Source organism: Hylobates moloch, unplaced genomic scaffold, assembly GCF_009828535.3.
Source record: "Hylobates moloch isolate HMO894 unplaced genomic scaffold, HMol_V3 SCAFFOLD_5, whole genome shotgun sequence".
NCBI classification, from domain to species: domain Eukaryota; kingdom Metazoa; phylum Chordata; class Mammalia; order Primates; family Hylobatidae; genus Hylobates; species Hylobates moloch.
Window position 1 is genome coordinate 128,023,728 of NW_026652280.1, and position 16,153 is coordinate 128,039,880.

At 36.5% G+C, this 16,153-nt stretch overlaps 1 protein-coding gene across 2 annotated transcripts in view; it reads right to left on the reverse strand.

Annotated features, from left to right (window-relative positions):
- The window catches only part of SNX7 (sorting nexin 7), a 105,928-nt gene that overhangs the window by 16,215 nt on the left and 73,560 nt on the right, over positions 1-16,153 (reverse strand). For both annotated transcript variants that reach the window (XM_058439845.1, XM_032155291.2), the window contains exon 8: positions 5,875-6,027. In XM_058439845.1, coding sequence (XP_058295828.1) covers positions 5,875-6,027 — 153 coding nt within the window. The remainder of the gene's footprint in view (positions 1-5,874; positions 6,028-16,153) is intronic.

Below are 16,153 nucleotides of genomic sequence, written 5' to 3' on the forward strand. Positions count from 1 at the left end.
TAAGCTACTTTACTAAATTCTAGGAAATATGACTGAGAATGGCCAAGTTTTCCTTCCTTTGCTTTCACCTCCCAGATTCTGAAAATAGTACTGTCTCCCGATGGAACTGTCATGTTAAGATAACAGTTCTCTGTTAATCAGAATTAAGTCTAGGGAGACTATTCCCCTCATTGCTCCTTTCAACTCACAGATGAGCACAAATCAATACTTTTCCTGACTTTCAGCTTTGAATAGAATGAAATTTCTGACAGGAATCTAAATGCCATCCATCCAAATCTTGCTTAGGTAGCAGTTTTATCATCATTATCAATATAGTTTAACCTCTTAAGGTCAGAATACTTGGAAATTGTCCTAATTTGGACCAGGATGTTTTCAAGTAAATATTTACAAAATCTACAAAATGTTCTGAAGTATGTAGTGTAGTATTAAGTTTAAAACAAACAACCATGTCACTAGAATTTATTTCACCATTTTCCCAACACAACAAGAAATAAATCCCTAAATAAGTAAAACTACACTTGAAGAACCTTCTGGACACTCAGTGCTTATTCATACTTAGTTTTTAGAGGACTGCTGTGAGATCTATTTTTACAAAATTTCTGTAATTTTTAAATGAGCCATAAATAACTAGACTTGGATTTTAAGAAAACATTAGTAGTACTGTTCATCTGGCTAGACAGATACCCTTGTAACGATTTTTTTCTTTTCCTCAAAATCTTTCAGAAATTTTCCTTTGCTAGAATTGTTTTCCTGCTTGCTAGACGTCCATATAAATATATTTGTGTTATCTGCTAAGAATAGAACCTTTTATTCAGTCTATCCATTACAATCAAGCAAAAAAACTAATTTAAATACTTCACCATTAGAAAAAAATAACTTTAGGGCTGTATTAATCAAATAAATGAATAAATATTTTTATATATTATTTTTCCCTAATCAACTTTAGCCTCCTAACAGCAAGACTTAAGTGTGAATTTGGATCACCTCTCCCCATGCCACGCCACCCCCGTGTTTAGCACAGGGCTTTGATGATAACAGAATCTCACATAAATGAGTTTACATAAGGGAACTGACATTCCTAAATAAGACTGATAGAATAAGAAGTGCAGTAATCATAGACCTGCTTATTTCTTGAAATTCTTACCAAGTAAGTTTTCAAAAAGCTAATATTTATAATTATTTTAAATAGTAATGATAGAAGAAAAAAACAAATGTTTAACTATTATTATCTAAGCTAATAAATATACATCAGTATGATGTATCATAAGAAAATTATGACACTATGTGGAAACATATGTAAAATAAATGAAAAATATGGAACTCAAAATACTATTCATTTTAATCACTGTGACACAAAATAAGTAAACATGTGTTTTTATGCTGACACATTCCAAAGACCCATGCAGAAAATCTAACAACAATTTAATCTTAAAATAGCAAATTATTTTCTGCAATTATATTTAAATGAACCACTCGCTAGGAGAAAGGATTATATGGGTATTCTTTATCCTCGTCATACATTTGTGTACTGAGCTTTTGTTGCTGTAATTGTTTTCAGTGAGCCTGTATTAATTTTATAACCAGAAAAATAAGATAATAAAACAAGCATTTCTATATATTTACTAATAATTTTAAAATAAACTATTCAAAGGAATGAACTATATTATAAAATACGCTATGCAAAGGAATAAACTATATTCCTTTATCATATTCACTTAACTACAAACTGCATAATTTGGCAAAAATTAACATTAGTAGAAACTTGGGCCAGCAAGACTGCAGAGAGAGGAGAGTGCTATCTCCAAGAGTTACAGAGAAGGTCATGTGAGATGCCACATGTGAGATACAGAGCAGGGCCGGATCATAGCAGGTACTCAGAAATGTTAATTTAGCAGGCACATATTAAGAATCTGCTGTGCCATAGACACCTTTGAACATAGCTCCCTTTACTAGCCCTACCCTTATCATTGCGAATATTTGTGAATTCCCTACCCTTTCTTACTATCAGCCTTGTCCTTGATGTGTTAAGAGACAAAGAAAACAAAGACATTAAATGACCAAAAGGACATCAGAGTTGTCTGTCACCTCCTTAATAACAAAGGTAATTTCACTGGACTGGGTAAATGGTTCCCCATTTTTTGTGCTCATCCTGCCAAAAGGTAATTGTTCTCTTTTATATTAATAGTTCTTGCCAAGTCCAGAGCTATTCTAAAGCAGTTCCTAAATAGCTGCACTTTCCTGCCAGAATTTCCAAATAAGCCCTCAAGGTCTAATTGTAAGAGGACATTGGAGAGCCAAGTGAATTCAATGATATTAAAATAAAGCTTTGAGAAGAATGCGCTCTTCCACTTCATAAGATCAGCCAGGAATCACTTGCTCTCAAGCCTTCATCATTAGCATCATCAGCACTGACAGCAACAAAGCAGATATTCTTTTGCACCTTCAAGAAAAAAGTTAGGAAACATTCATGTCCTGTATTTAGGGCACGGATGTTTTACTGTTTTAGAATCCCTTCACATTAGCAGGAAGTCATTTTCTTTCGTTATTTGGGTATCAATATACTTTGAAATCATTCACCCTGCTCAAATGGATTTTTAATTTTATTGTTCTGTTATTCATTTGTTTAAAAAGACTCAACACATTTATCCTTAATTATTGGTCATATAGAACAAAATAGGAACAACATCATTTTACCTAGTAAAAGTTTCAATTGAGACACCTGTTCTGGATTTAGAATCAACTCTCTCCCAATAAATTCATACATCTAAGTACAACATGACACTGATTATTACATGTTCTTAGATGTAATAGATGCCTCTAAGTATAACATGACACAATTATTGCACAATATGATAATAACTGGAGTTGGATACAGACCCATACCACATATTTATAATATAATTTCCCTCTGCCATTTTGATATTTAAGTTTTAATTTCTAAACAATCTGTGACCAGAACTCAATACAGGTAAATCCAAAGGCAAATGTATATATACCCTATTTCATCCACCACACTAGGAACAGACCCTTTTGGGAATACTGATGGAAAAAGAAGTATTTCCATTAGAATGTGATGAAATTAAACGGGAAATGAATGACCTCTGGAACATTTCACTTCCCTGTATATCTGAGATTTTCTGACGTTAATAGTTAGTGACAGATTGTTGCTGTTTAGGCCTTAATCTTTCTGCTAAGAATCCTTGATCATTTAAGGGCTCCAACTTCTTGATTTTGTTTTACTGGACTGATGTGCCAAATCTGTTAAAAGTTTTTCACTCAGGAAAAATTCAACAAATAATTGGAGATATAAGGATCTCTGGAAGTTATACAAAAGAGAAACAATGATCCCTCCAAATTGATACATTTAAGGTGGAGGACACTTGATATATTTTTGTAACATTTAGAAATGTAGTACACTTGGGGAAAGATTAAAAACATCACACACTGATAGAAACTGCTGTGAAAAACAAAATTTGCAATATGGCACTGCAATGCTCATTTAGCTGTTTCTAAGAAGGGAACGTTTTGTATAAACTGAATTCAATCAATGAGACTGAAAATAAATACGTTTTTATGTGAGAAGTACGGTCAAAACCCAAACATTTTAGTTGAAATTCTGTGGAATTGTTATGAACACTTTTAAAAAAAATCCAAATTCAGAAAAATTGGCAGATCTTAACATTTAAAGGAAAATATATTAAATGCATTTGTCATGTGATTTTTATACCCTAATATACTTAGGTTTTGTAATCATTTATAGAAAACTGCATGTTTTAATTTAAGGCATTTTCTTATAAATTATCTCAATCAAAATTTTGGTTGTATTGTTTTGTTATTCATCACAAGTTGACTTTCTTAACAATTCTGTAATGTAAGTGTAGACAAGTTCTACTATAAAGGAGAGGTAAGGTTAGTTCTGTGGATTTAAACAGTTAAATGGTAATAAAGCCTTATGTTGATAAATGTGCTTTATTAAAAAGAAATATTTTATGTCATTCAAAATCTGAGATTTATGGGAAATTCATTTTAGATACTTCAATTTACTCACGGTTGTTACCAGAATAAAAAATTAAGGAGAGACAGAAAATGATCTTTCCAGTTCTACCCAGTTAAAAAACAAAACAAAACAAAACAAAACAAAACCACGGATCTGTTCGATAATCTCTAGCCCACTAACGTGAAACTCCTAGGTCAGTTCACATCTCTGCCTTTCCTGCCTCCTAACTAGTCTCATCATGTCCAGTGTTGCCTAACTCCGACCCATGTACAGTCAGAGCGATCTTTCCAAAAGGCAAGTCTGATCCAGTCAGTTTCCTCCTGAAAACTACTCAATGGCTCCCATTTCCCTTAAAGATAAAAGACTAAATTTATAAAGCACTCTTCAGCTTAATCTTTCAATTCAAAACTACCTTCACTCCTTCTTCCTCCAAAATAGAACCTCAGTTATCTGAACATGTTCTCTCTCCCTTCTACGCTTTTGTGCATGTGTTTTCTCTGCTCCAACTCCATTTCTCACACTCTTATCTGGCAACTCCTTATTCATCATTCAGGTCTCTGCATAAACATATCCTTATTTTTTCTAGATTAGGTTTTATGCCCCTGCAATGTCTTTCTATACCGAACCTTATACCATTTTATTATGCTCTCTTTGTGATTGTTTCCTCCATTGGCTGTAACTATATGAGAAACGGATTGCGTTTGTCTTGCATACTGTGGTCTCTCCAGGGCCAGGCACAATGTCTGGTGATAGAAGGGGCTTAATTAACTCTTGGTGAATAAAAACATCAATATCAGTTAATCTTTCAAGATATGTCATATTTCAGTTTAAAGTTCTTTTAAACTGATAAGCACTATATACTATAAATTACAGGGGTCCTCAACCCCTGGGCCACGGACTGGTACTGGTCATTGGCCTGTTAGGAACCCAGCCGCACAGCAGGAGGTGAGCAGCGGGTGAGCATTACTGCCTGAGCTCTACTCCCTATCAGATCAGAGGCAGCACTAGATTCTCACAGGGGTGCAAATGCTATTGTGAACCGAGCAATAAGGGATGCGCAGGGATCTAAGTTGCATGCTCTTTAACTAATGTAAGGGATCTAAGTTGTGTGCTCCTTACGACAATTCAACTAATGGCTGATGATCTGAGGTAGAGCAGTTTCATCCTGAAACTGACCCCGCCCCCCACCTAGGTTCATGGAAAACTTGTCTTCCATGAAACCCGTCCCTGGTACAAAAAAGGTTGGGGACCACTGCTGTAAGACATAATTTTTTTAATGTAATAATTTCATATATTTATTAATTCAGCCAGAGATAAGGTTAAAGATGTTATTTTAAAATATACTTTCTTGAAAAAGCATGTTTATAATAAAAAAAAACTTCTCTGAGGAAAAGTCAGTTGTAAAAAAAAATGAAATACAATCATTTGAAAAACAAAATGAACTTAAAAAAAGATGTTGTTACTCTTTTGCTGATGGAATGGTGTGCTCCTTTGTTGATGGTTTCAGAATAGCTACAGAAGACAGGGATAGCAAGGACATAGAGAACAGGCCCTGAAATGATTTTCTGCTCATTCAAATCTCTGCTCCTTTCCTTCCTTTGCAAACTCTTCATAAACGGAGAAGAGAGAGGAAAGAGGAGTAGTTAGGAAAATCATTAGAAAGCATTATCAAATGCTTTTGAAGAATTCAAATCCAAAACAACAAACTGAGGATAAACAAAACCAAATGGTAACTGAAAACTTCATCGAAACTAAGCTACCAGAGAGGCATTAGAATGTGACACTTGTTCTTTAATACACTCTTTCAACATTGGACAGACCAAAAGTAAATGAGAATATAACTTTAAAATGAAGCAATATCAAATAACACTAATTACCTGTTCATAATAATGGATATTCTCCTCAGCCATATCTGTAAATGCTAACTTGATATCATTTTGCATATTTTGTTTCCATCTTTCCCAATCTGCTTTCAGGGCATTATTAGCGCATTCCACTTTATCTTCAAGTTTTCCAATCTCCTCTGGAAGCTGAATTAAGTCACAAAGAGAGATAAATTGATCTATGAATTCTTTCCATCAGGTGAATTCATCAAATTTAAGTTGAACAAAATACCAAAACAGCCTAAATATAACTCTTTTTTGTTTTTAATCACCAGTATTTACTCTGTGTACTAATTAAAGTAAAAAGAACATGGGGTTCAGTCAGGTTGAGTCAGGGTTGTTGAGTACAGTTCTATGGTTGGCCACCAATTAGCACCTGACCTTGGCTAAGTCTCTCAAATCCTGGGCTTCAGTTTCACTATTTATAGAACAAAGGCAACTGAACCAAAAATTAACTCCAAAGTCTTTTGTATTAAGACTCTCCTTACAACTACCATTTCTGGTGATAATATTTATATTAAAAGATATGGTTTCTTTCACTTCAGATTCCCAGTTCTGGTCCTCATTTTTCAATGGTTTTTAGCTGAAGCCTCAACTAACTGAGAGGTTATAACATCTATACTCTGTAGTCCCACCTGGAGGCCCAGGGGATTAACCTGCAAACTCTACTCAGATAGCTAGTAACAGAGGCAAGTTTATGACTCAAGATGCCCAAATCCTAGACCATGAGCCACTGGACAGGCTTAGTGTAATATTTACCCTCTTCCCCACCTTATCAACCTTTGAGCATGTAATCCATTGATTTATTCTTTTATATTTGGCATATTCATATATATATATTTTTTATATTTATATTATAGCTATTCATATGTTCAGTATATATTTACTAAGTGTCTTGTCTGTAGCAGGCATTCGTCTAAGACCTGGAGATTCAGTAGTGAAGAAAATACACAAAAATCCCTGTTTTTACCACAGCTTATACCGTACTGGGGAGAGACAAACTACAAGCAAGGTAAATAAAAAATGCGAACTGTCAGCTGGTAATAAATGCTAAAGAGAAAAATGAAGCAGAACGGTAGAAGGGAATGTTAGGACGCTGCAATTTTAGATAAGGTGGCCAGAGAAAGCCTAAATAAGTATGTCTTGAATAAATATCTGAAGTAGATGTGAGAATGAACCATGGGATTCTCAGTGGAAACACATTCCCAGCAGAGGAAACACCAAGGGCAATGACCTGGAGGTAGAAGTATGCCTAGGTGATTTAAGAACGGAAAGACCAGCACGGTTGCAACAAAAAGAGAAAAAAACGAGGGGGGGAAAGTCCTGGGAAATGAGGTTAGAGAAGCAGTGAGTGGCCAGATCATACTGAGCCATGTAGTCTATGGTAAAGGTTCTTGGATTTTATGGAGATTCAAAGCCAGGAAGATTTGAGCAAAAATGACATCATCTCTCTTATGTTTTAAAAGGGGCCTTATATGTTACCACCATTTCATGACAAAGTATTTGTAAGAGGCCATCTTTTAAAAAGAATTCCCATTTCAAGATGCTAAAATGTAAAAATGTCTTACAACCAATAAAATGTGTTACTTCTGATGCTTGTTTGAATTAGCTCCTTTTTAAATATGAAATTTCACTTCTGTTATTTCACAGCAGCCATGTGTGCTTTCATTTCTGAAATAATAGATATTTGGTATTACATAAATCTTGCATGACCAATGTGAGATGTATTTCAGTAGAAAGGCTGACTTTCATGTTTGTGCCTGTGTTTTATTTTTTCACTCTCCAGTTTGTAGGGTCGAACTATATCAGTGAGAACACTTTATGGGAATCTGTAGTCTTCTGGGTATTTTGCTAAATCTTAAAGAACATGCCTAATGGGATGTTACTGAATAACTAATAATGATAGGCTGTGGGTGTTTGGAAATAGGCACCCACAGCCATAATAAAATTGTTGAAAGGCCAAACTCAAACAGGATCTGGGTCTGCTAGGAGACCTCAGGGACGTTAGAGAGCCTCCTCTGGATTGTTGGATGGAATCCTGCCATTTGCAGAGCCAGGTGGGGATTATTAACAGAATGTCTCCATCTAGGATCAAGGGGTACGTACACCAATTGTAACCACACTGTTAACTCTCCTCTGCTTAGGCTTTGCAGTTTAAATTGCCATGCAATGGCATGGAATGCCAACAGAGTGGTTCGACTGAAATCGGCGTTCAGGAAACATAGTATCTAAATCACAGTCCATCTTCCTGTTCTTCCTGATGGAGCTTATAATGGTGTCACTGCCATAAAGGATTTACTACAAAGAGTTTTTCCATGTCAATCTGTAAATCCCCCTCATTAAAGCCTTTGAAGTGGTGGTCTGGTTAGTTGGTGGCTCTGCTGTAACCAACAGCTACTGTGTTCCTAGAGAAGAACTTAAGAACTCACTCTCAGAACTTTGCCCTCACTGTCACCTACAGAAAGAGGGACTGTAGCCTTATCAGTACAGCATTGGGATTAAGAGGACTGACAGTAGGTTAGCCTGGTCTCAGTTTAAGTCCCACTTCTTTTACAAGTTATGTGACATTGGGTAAGACTATCTGTTGAAGCCCTAGTATTTTTATCTGTAAAATAAAGGTAAAAATAATAACATGCATTTCATAGGGATTCTTATAAAAACTGTAGCATGAAACAATGACCATTAATTGACTTACACAGGGCCTGAAAATTTGCCTACTAAATGTTCTCACCACCATCATAACCATCATCATCAGTTGGTGAAACTGACATTAATTCACTGTCTTCTTCCAGTATTTTAGTCTCTGGTAATATGTCATTCTTCTACCAGTGTCTAGGTCTTAAGTCAATTTCTAGTGCTATTTCCTCAATCTATTTTCACCAGTGTAGAAAATGACACATATGCTTTAAATATGTATGATCAATTCTTGTCATTTTTTGGTGACTATATTGGAGTTTTCTTCTTTCTTTGATGAGTTATTCATAATTTTAGTTGGAAAAAAGGAAGGTAAAAAAATTAGGTATTTCCTCACAGTGAATCATCTTCCCATAATTTCAATTCTAAGAAACACTAACATAATAAGCACAAAACACCTAATTCAAATTAAGAATAATCTGCACTATATATTTCCTAACAATTTACAAAAGCATAATATAATTAGATGTCCTTCCCCTTAGTTGACTTCAATTTTACTAAGTTATTTGGTACAAAGACTATGCATTCTGACTGTGCCATCCATCTAAGTTCTAATAGAACATATATACTCAACAAAAGTTAATCTGAGGGGGAGAATAGCCCACTGGCAGGCTAAAGAAGTCCTTCTGGTATTTTATTGCTCCCTCCAACACCATATGTCGGGTTTCAATAACTCTGACCATAGGAAATTCAATCCATATGCTGCAAAATAGCATGGAAAAGACTGGGCTATATAGGATTTAAGGCTTGGTATTCTTCTTCTTTTCGCAAGTACTGACAGCAGTTTAGCCCTCTGTTATTGAAAAATTGAAGCAAGCAACCCTTGTTGCCAGCAAAATGTTGTAACGCCAAAATAAGTAATAATAAAAGACTGTGTAAGATAGTGAAAAAATGCTTTATATTTAATGGTAAGCCTAATAGGTAATTTCTAGCTTCAGTTATATTCAGCTAGAAATTAGCCACACAATTAAAGTCATTAATTCTAAAAGCTCAAACAAAACAATATGTTTCTACGATGGTGACTACATATCTATAGTAACAGTAACAGCAGTAATCATGACTATTTTTTGCATTCTGTCATGGGCTATATGCTTTCCATACATTATTTCACTTAATCTGCATAAGCATGTTACAAATTTGGTATTATCATCTTCCTATTACAAGCTGGGAAACTAGAAGAAAGAAGAGGCAGAGATTATACAGCTATTTGTGGCATATTAGGGATTCAAACTGATGTTTGCCAGTCAAGGCACACGCTCTATTCACACTGACTGAATAGCACCAGCCATTGATTGGACAAGCTTGTCCGTGGCTTTCAAGCTTAAACTGATATAGCTGTTATCTCAAGGATAATCTATTAGGTACAGATACACAAAAGTAAAGCAAAAACCAAAGGCTATAATAAAAAGTAGAATGGGATACATACCATAATGGAAGGAAAAACGTAGAAGTGGTATTTACAGATACAGAATGGAAGATTGATTCTGATTGTGGGGTAGGGAACATTTTGACTTTTAATTCACTAGGCAGTGACTGGGACAATGAAACACCTATCTGAGGGTATGATATGAACACAACCACAGAAATAGTATGCTGCAGAGTGTGACAGAAGAATGGACAAGAGGCTGGTCTGGAGTTGGCAAGGAGAAGCATGGGAAATACAGCTGCAAATGCATATTAGAGACTGACCAGTAAAGGATGGAAATGATATTGAGCATGAAAAGGATTTTGCAAGAGATGATAATCCACTGAAGGTTTTGATCAAGGCAGAGCTGTACTTCAGACAGACTGAGTCAGAGGTATGTGGAAATTGTTAAGAGAGAAACAAAGGAGGAGGAGAAGAAAGGAAACCAGTTCATCTGAAATGGGACTAAGGAATCCACCATAAAAAGCAATAGGGAGGATCTGGTTGGTTCTCACTCATTCACCCAGCAGCTTCCACTCAGCGTCCATCTAGTCTGCGTTAGGAACGAAAATGGAGGGAGAAGAAATGGACCTTGCCCTCACAGACTCATGCTAATGGGGAGAAATAAATAAGTAATCAGGAAAAGGAAACTTGAAAGCCATTCATGCAAAGCAAACTGCAGAGGTCAGTTTACAGAAGCATGTTTACCTTGGAGTTTCTGAAGAACTACAGATGGTTCTTTAAGGTTGATACCTAGAGTATGAGTAGATGAAGAGCTAAGGAAAAGGACAGAGAGGCAGGCAATGCCAGGTCCTAAAGGGATTTCTCCTGCAGATTGTTCGTCTTTTCACAGAAGACAAGTGGAGGCGCTGAAGGAGTATTTAAGAAAGAGGACTAGAGAACAGTGGTAAAGATCAGACTCCTGATGCCACAGAAACTGAAAAGCAGCAACTGAAATGCTGGGAGGCAGAGTCAGGAGGGTCTAGCCCTGACCTAGATGGTGGGCACTGAGAGAAAAGTCTGCATTGCTGATAAGGTTAACTGGAAGAACAGGTACCGTAGGGTGTGATAGGCGATGACGGCCTGAAGGCTAACAGTGGTAATACATTCACTGTCCCAAATAGTATTGCAAAGTGAGGGACACTGTTATATAAACATTCAGAACATTCAGTTGCATACAGAGCAAAGAATTTTTGGAGGCTAGTAGGAATCAAGATTAAAGTTAAGCTTTGAAGCTACACTAATTTGGGTGGTTTGGGCAGGCTGGGAGATAATATGGATACACCAATTGACATACCAATTGCACCAAAGCAGACCTGACATTTTAAATAAAAAATTACAGGTATATGCCTAAGGAAATAAGTAAAACTGATGTGCAGCTCTGCTCTTTTGCGAGAGACCTCTCTCCATTATCAAGGTTTTTTATTTGATGTTTCAATGATGCTTAAACTGCTTTGGAGTCTGTTCATTTGGAAACTATTAAAACATTTGGTCCTCTAAAACAAATGACTAATCCTCCTCAAACACATAAATATACAAATCTGTTTTTATTTGTTGACCCTGACCTCTTTGATACCTCTTTGGATACAATCAATTATGGATGCTCCTGACTTACCTATGTGAAAGAACACAAAAACTCCAATCTGAACCCCAATTCACTATGCCAAAAGAAAAAAATTAAGCTGAAAGCTGAGTCATGCAAGAAGCTGCCTTTCCTTTTGTTCCTAAGCAGATACCTATAGATAAAAAGCTTTAATATCTCCACAGGTAGCTACTCTATGTTCACCTTATCTTATGTAAAGTGCCCATTCACTGAGGCTGAGAGGAATACATAATTGACTACTCCCCTACCTGCTCCTTTTCTCTTGCAACAAGTGGATAACAGTACGCTCTCAGCCCACTTTTCCCCTTTAAATACTGAAGCCTCCAGCCCACTTTTCTCCTTTAAATACTGAAGCCTTCAAAATCATTTTGGAGAAAGCTACAGGCCATAGACTGTTTCTGTGATTCCACGTTTATTTCCTCCATGCATGTCCCTAACCTTGACAAAATAAACTAAACAGATTAAGACTCGTCTCAGATACTTTTTGGGCTACACCTACATCCCAATAAACCCACTGTTAGTTGAAAATATTGCAAGTCAAAAATGTACTTAATGCTGGCAACACAGCAGATGGTCTCCAAATTACAATCATTCAACTTAGGATTTTTTGACTTTAGGATAGTGAGAAAGCCAAACACATTCCATAGAAACTGTAACCCCATCTTAAAGTTGAATAATCCTAAATGGAACCATCAGAACTCAGGAACCATCGGAATTCAGGGACCACCTGCATTTTGAAGTGCTAAGCTTTCAGGGCTATCTGAAAACTGTAAATCATTTTACTGGTTATAAGTAACTCAAATGTCATTCACATTTAATTATATAAAAGCTTTAAGTTTGGTGTACCTATAGCAGAATCAAGTTAGCAAGAAATGCAAACGAATTCAGGAAACTTTGTAGAGTCATGTGCCACATAACAACATTTCAGCCAATGACAATCTGCATATATGACAGTGATTCCATAAGATAATCATATGGTATTTTTACTGTACTTTTCTATGTCTAGATACAAAAATATTTACCACTGTGTTTCAATGGACTGAAATAACATGCTGTACAGGTTTTTAGCTCAGGAACAACAGGCTACACCACAGAGCCTTGGTGTGCAGTCGAGTATGACATCTCAAGGTTGTGTAAGTGTACTCTACAATATTCACACAATGATGAGAATGCCTAAAAACACATTTTTTTCAGAACGTATCCCAATCATTTAATAACATATGACTGTATAGTAATTGAGTTATGGAAAGTTTGACATGAAACATAACTGAAAATTTTTCTACTGAAGTCCAAAGAGAAAGACAGCAACATGAGGGAATTCTGAAGCAGTTCATGTTCACCAAGACAACTACTTTGTGAGAATTATGAACTAAAACTATGAAGTTCATTCACTTAGTTAATACTCTTCCTGTCTACTATGGGCCAGTCACATGGTAGATGTTATGAGAGATACAATCTAATAAGCACATAGTTCCTCGAGGCACTTGCAGCTAAATAAAACAGTATTCTTATACTTTTTAAAAAATTTTTATTCTTATAAAAAACAGTATTCCTATACTTTAGAGTTTTCTTTTGTTCGTTCTTAAAAAAAAAAAAAAGAGGCAGGAATAAATTCTGAATTCTTTTTTAGTTAAAACTATTTTTCCTGAGAGGTGAATATGTTACATAGGTAAACGTGTGCCATGGTGGTTTGCTGCACCTATCAACCCATCACCCAGGTATTAAGCCTAGTATGCATTAGCTAGTTTTCCTGATGTTCTCCCTCCCCACCTCCCCCGCCAATAGGGCCCAGTGTGTGTTGTTCCACTCCCTGTGTCCACATGTTCTCACTGTTCAGCTCCCATTTATAAGTGGGAACATGTGGTGTTTGGTTTTCTGTTCCTGTGTTAGTTTGCTGAGGATAATGGCTTCCAGCTCAATTTAATGGGAATAGCATTGAATCTATAAATTACTTTGGGTAGTATGGCCATTTTCACAATACTGATTCTTTCTACCCATGAGTATGGAATGTGTTTTGCATTTGTTTGTGTCCTCTGATTTCCTTCAGCAATGGTTTGTAATTCTCCTTAAAGAGGTCCTTCACTTCTTTTGTTAGCTGTATTCCTAGGTATTTTATTCTTTTTGTGAAACTGTGAATGGGAATTCATTCATGATTTGTCTCTCTGCTTGTCTACTGTCAGTGAACAGGAATGCTTGTGATTTCTGCACATTTATTTGTATCCTGAGACTTTGCTGAAGTTGTTTATCAGCTTAAGAAGCTTTTCAGCCGAGACAATGAGGTTTTCTAGATATAGGCTCCTGTCATCTGGAAACAGAGACAGTTTGATTTCCTCTCTTCCTATCTGAATATTCTTTATTTCCTTCTCTTGCCTGACTGCCCTGGCCAGAACTTCCAATACTAAGCTGAATAGAAGTGAGAGACAGCATCCTTGTCTTGTGCTGGTTTTCAAGGGGACTGTTTCCAGATTTTGCCCATTCGGTATGATATGGCTGTGGGTTTGTCATAAACAGCTCCTATTATTTTGAGTTATGTTCCATTCATATCTAGTTTATTGAGAGTTTTTAACATGAAGGGATGTTGAATTTTATCGAAGGCCTTTTCCACATCTATTGAGATAATCACGTGGTTTTTGTCTTTGGTTCTGTTTATGTGATAGATTACATTTATTGATTTGCATACATTGAACCAGCCTTGCATCCCAGGGATGACACCTACTTGATCATGCTGGATAAGCTTTTTGATGTGCTGCTGGATTTGGTTTGCCAGTATGTTACTGAGGATTTTCACACTGATGTTCGTCAGGGATACTGGTCTGAAGTTTTCTTTTTTTATTGTATTTCTGCCAGGTTTTGGTATCAGAGTGATGTTGGCCTCATAAAATGAGTTAGGGAGGAATCCCTCCTTTTCAGTTGTTTAGAATAGTTTCAGTAAAAATGGTAACAGCCTCTCTTTGTTCCCCTTGTAGAATTCAGCTGTAAATCTGTCTGATCCTGGGCTTTTTTGGTTGGTAGGCTATTTATTACTGCCTCAATTTCAGAACTTATTATTGGTCTATTCAAGGATTCAACTTCTTCCTGGTTCAGTCTTTAAAGTGTGTAGGTATCCAGGAATTTATCAGTTTCTTCTAGATTTCTTAGTTTATTTGCATAGACGTGTTTATAGTATTCTCTGATGGTTGTTTATGTTTCTGTGGGGTCAGTGATGACATCCCCTTCATCATTTTTTATTGTATCTATTTGATTCTTCTCTCTTTTCTTCGTTACTAATAGTCTATTAATTTTTCAAAAAAAAAAAAAAACAGCTCCTGGATTCACTGATTTTTTGAAGGGTTTTTCGTGTCTCTATCTCCTTAGTTCCACTCTGATCTTGGCTATTTCTTGTTTTCTGCTACCTCTGCAGTTTGTTTGCTCTTTGTTCTCTGGTTCTTTTAGTTGAGATGTTAGGTTTCTTTTTTTTTTTTTTGAGATGGAGTCTCGCTCTGTCACCCAGGCTGGAGTGCAGTGGCGCAATCTCGGCTCACTGCAAGCTCCGCCTCCTGGGTTCACGCCATTCTCCTGCCTCAGCCTCCCGAGTAGCTGGGACTACAGGCGCCTGCCATCACACCCGGCTAATTTTTTTTTTGTATTTTTAGTAGAGACAGGGTTTCACCGTGGTCTCGATCTCCTGACCTCGTGATCCGCCCGCCTCGGCCTCCCAAAGTGCTGGGATTACAGGCGTGAGCCACCGCGCCTGGCCTAGAGATGTTAGGTTTTTGACTTGAGGTCTTTCTAGCTTTATGAAGTGGGCATTTAGTGCTATAAACTTCCCTCTTAACACTGCTTTAGCTATGTCCTAGAGATTCTGGTACAGTTTCTTTGTTCAAAGAACTTCTTGATTTCTGACTTAATTTCATTATTTATCCAGGAGTCATTCAGAAGCACGTTATTCAATTTCCATATAGTTGTGTGGTTTTGAGTGAGCTTCTTAGTCTTGAGTTCTAATTTGATTGTGCTGTGGTCTGAGAGACTGTTATGATTTCAGTTCTTTTGCATTTGTTGAGGGGTGTTTTACTTCCAATTATGTGATCGATTTTAGAGTTAAGTGCGACGTGGCACTAGAAGAATGCATATTCTGTCGTTTTGAGGTGGGGGATTCTGTATACATCTATCAGGTCCACTCGATCCCTAGCTGAGTTTAAGTACTGAATATCTTTGTTAATTTTCAGTCTTGATGATCTGTGTAATATTGAAAGTGGTATGTTAAAGTATCCTACTATTATTGTGTGGGAATCTAAGCCTTTTTGTAGGTCTCTAAGATCTTGTTTTATGAGTCTGGATGCTCCTGTATTGGGTGCATACGTATCTAGATTAGTTAGCTCTTCTTGCTGAATTGAACCCTTTACCATTATCTAATACCCTTCTTTGTCTTTTTTGATCTTTGTTGATTTAAAGTCTGTTTTGTCAGAAACTACGATTGCAACCCCTGCTTGTTCCTGCTTTCCATTTGCTTGGTAGATTTTCCTCCATCCCTTTATGTTAAGCCTATGTGTGTCTCTGCCTGTGAGATGGGTCTCTTGAATATAGCACACTAA